At 74.0% G+C, this 704-nt stretch overlaps 2 protein-coding genes across 38 annotated transcripts in view; one reads left to right on the forward strand and one right to left on the reverse strand.

The window, feature by feature from the left end:
* The window catches only part of LOC144580862 (uncharacterized), a 37,956-nt gene that overhangs the window by 2,423 nt on the left and 34,829 nt on the right, over positions 1–704 (reverse strand). For 23 of the 25 annotated variants that reach the window (XR_013531110.1, XR_013531109.1, XR_013531108.1 and 20 more), the window contains one exon: positions 1–164. The exons of 1 other annotated variant lie outside the window; for it this stretch is intronic. The gene's annotated coding sequence lies outside the window, so the exon portion shown is untranslated. Of the gene's footprint in view, positions 603–704 lie in introns of all 25 variants that reach the window. One more of the 25 variants, XR_013531125.1, reaches the window with a different exon arrangement.
* The window catches only part of TTYH1 (tweety family member 1), a 20,414-nt gene continuing 20,051 nt past the window's right edge, over positions 342–704 (forward strand). For all 13 annotated transcript variants that reach the window (XM_035285367.3, XM_078360873.1, XM_078360874.1 and 10 more), the window contains exon 1: positions 342–552. Coding sequence is in view for 8 of the 13 variants with exons in the window: in XM_035285359.3 (XP_035141250.1) it covers positions 427–552 (126 nt within the window). In the remaining 5 variants the exon portion in view is untranslated. The remainder of the gene's footprint in view (positions 553–704) is intronic.

Consider the following 704-nt stretch of genomic DNA (forward strand, 5'->3'; position numbering starts at 1 on the left):
TGGCGACCTTTATACAGACAGGAAGGTTGTCCGTGAAGATGAAGGGATCGTTATGTCTCGGGGTGAAATCACGGTGTGAGTGGCCTCGTATAGACAGGGAGGGCTGTTTCCAGTCGCGGTGCAGCCCAGCTCTCCCGTGCCGCCGCCGCCAGCAGCGCGGGTACCTGCGGGCAGCAGGTGGGAGCCGCGACCAAGGGGGCGGAGCGCTGGGGCCTCTGGACTCCCGCAGTCCCCGCCGCGACCACCAGGGGCAGCACCGTCCCCGCCCGGCCCGCGCCTCCCCCCAATCTCCGCCCCCCACCCCCTGCCTCCCCCCCGCTCCCGCTCCCCTGAGCCCAGCCAGACCCCGCGCCGCCCGCGCCCCGCTCGACTCCGGAGGCTTCCGCAGCCCCGGCGTCCGCCCCGCTGCCCCCTCCCCCGGGGGCCATGGGGGCGCCCCCGGGCTACCGGCCCTCGGCTTGGGTGCATCTCCTCCACCAGCTGCCCCGCGCCGACTTCCAGCTCCGCCCGGTGCCCAGCGGTTTCGCGCCCCAAGAGCAGGAATACCAGCAGGTGGGACCGGGCGCCGGGGCCTGGGGGCCAGGGCTGGGGGGCCGGAGTTCCTGCGTCCCCAGGGAGGAGCTGGGTCACTGAGCTCCGGGAGGCGGGGGGGTCGGCCCGGACTTTGGGGGTGCGGAGGGAGGAGGAGCCCAGGACGCTCATAC

The sequence above is a fragment of the Callithrix jacchus genome, chromosome 22, assembly GCF_049354715.1.
Source record: "Callithrix jacchus isolate 240 chromosome 22, calJac240_pri, whole genome shotgun sequence".
Classification (NCBI taxonomy): Eukaryota; Metazoa; Chordata; class Mammalia; order Primates; family Cebidae; genus Callithrix; species Callithrix jacchus.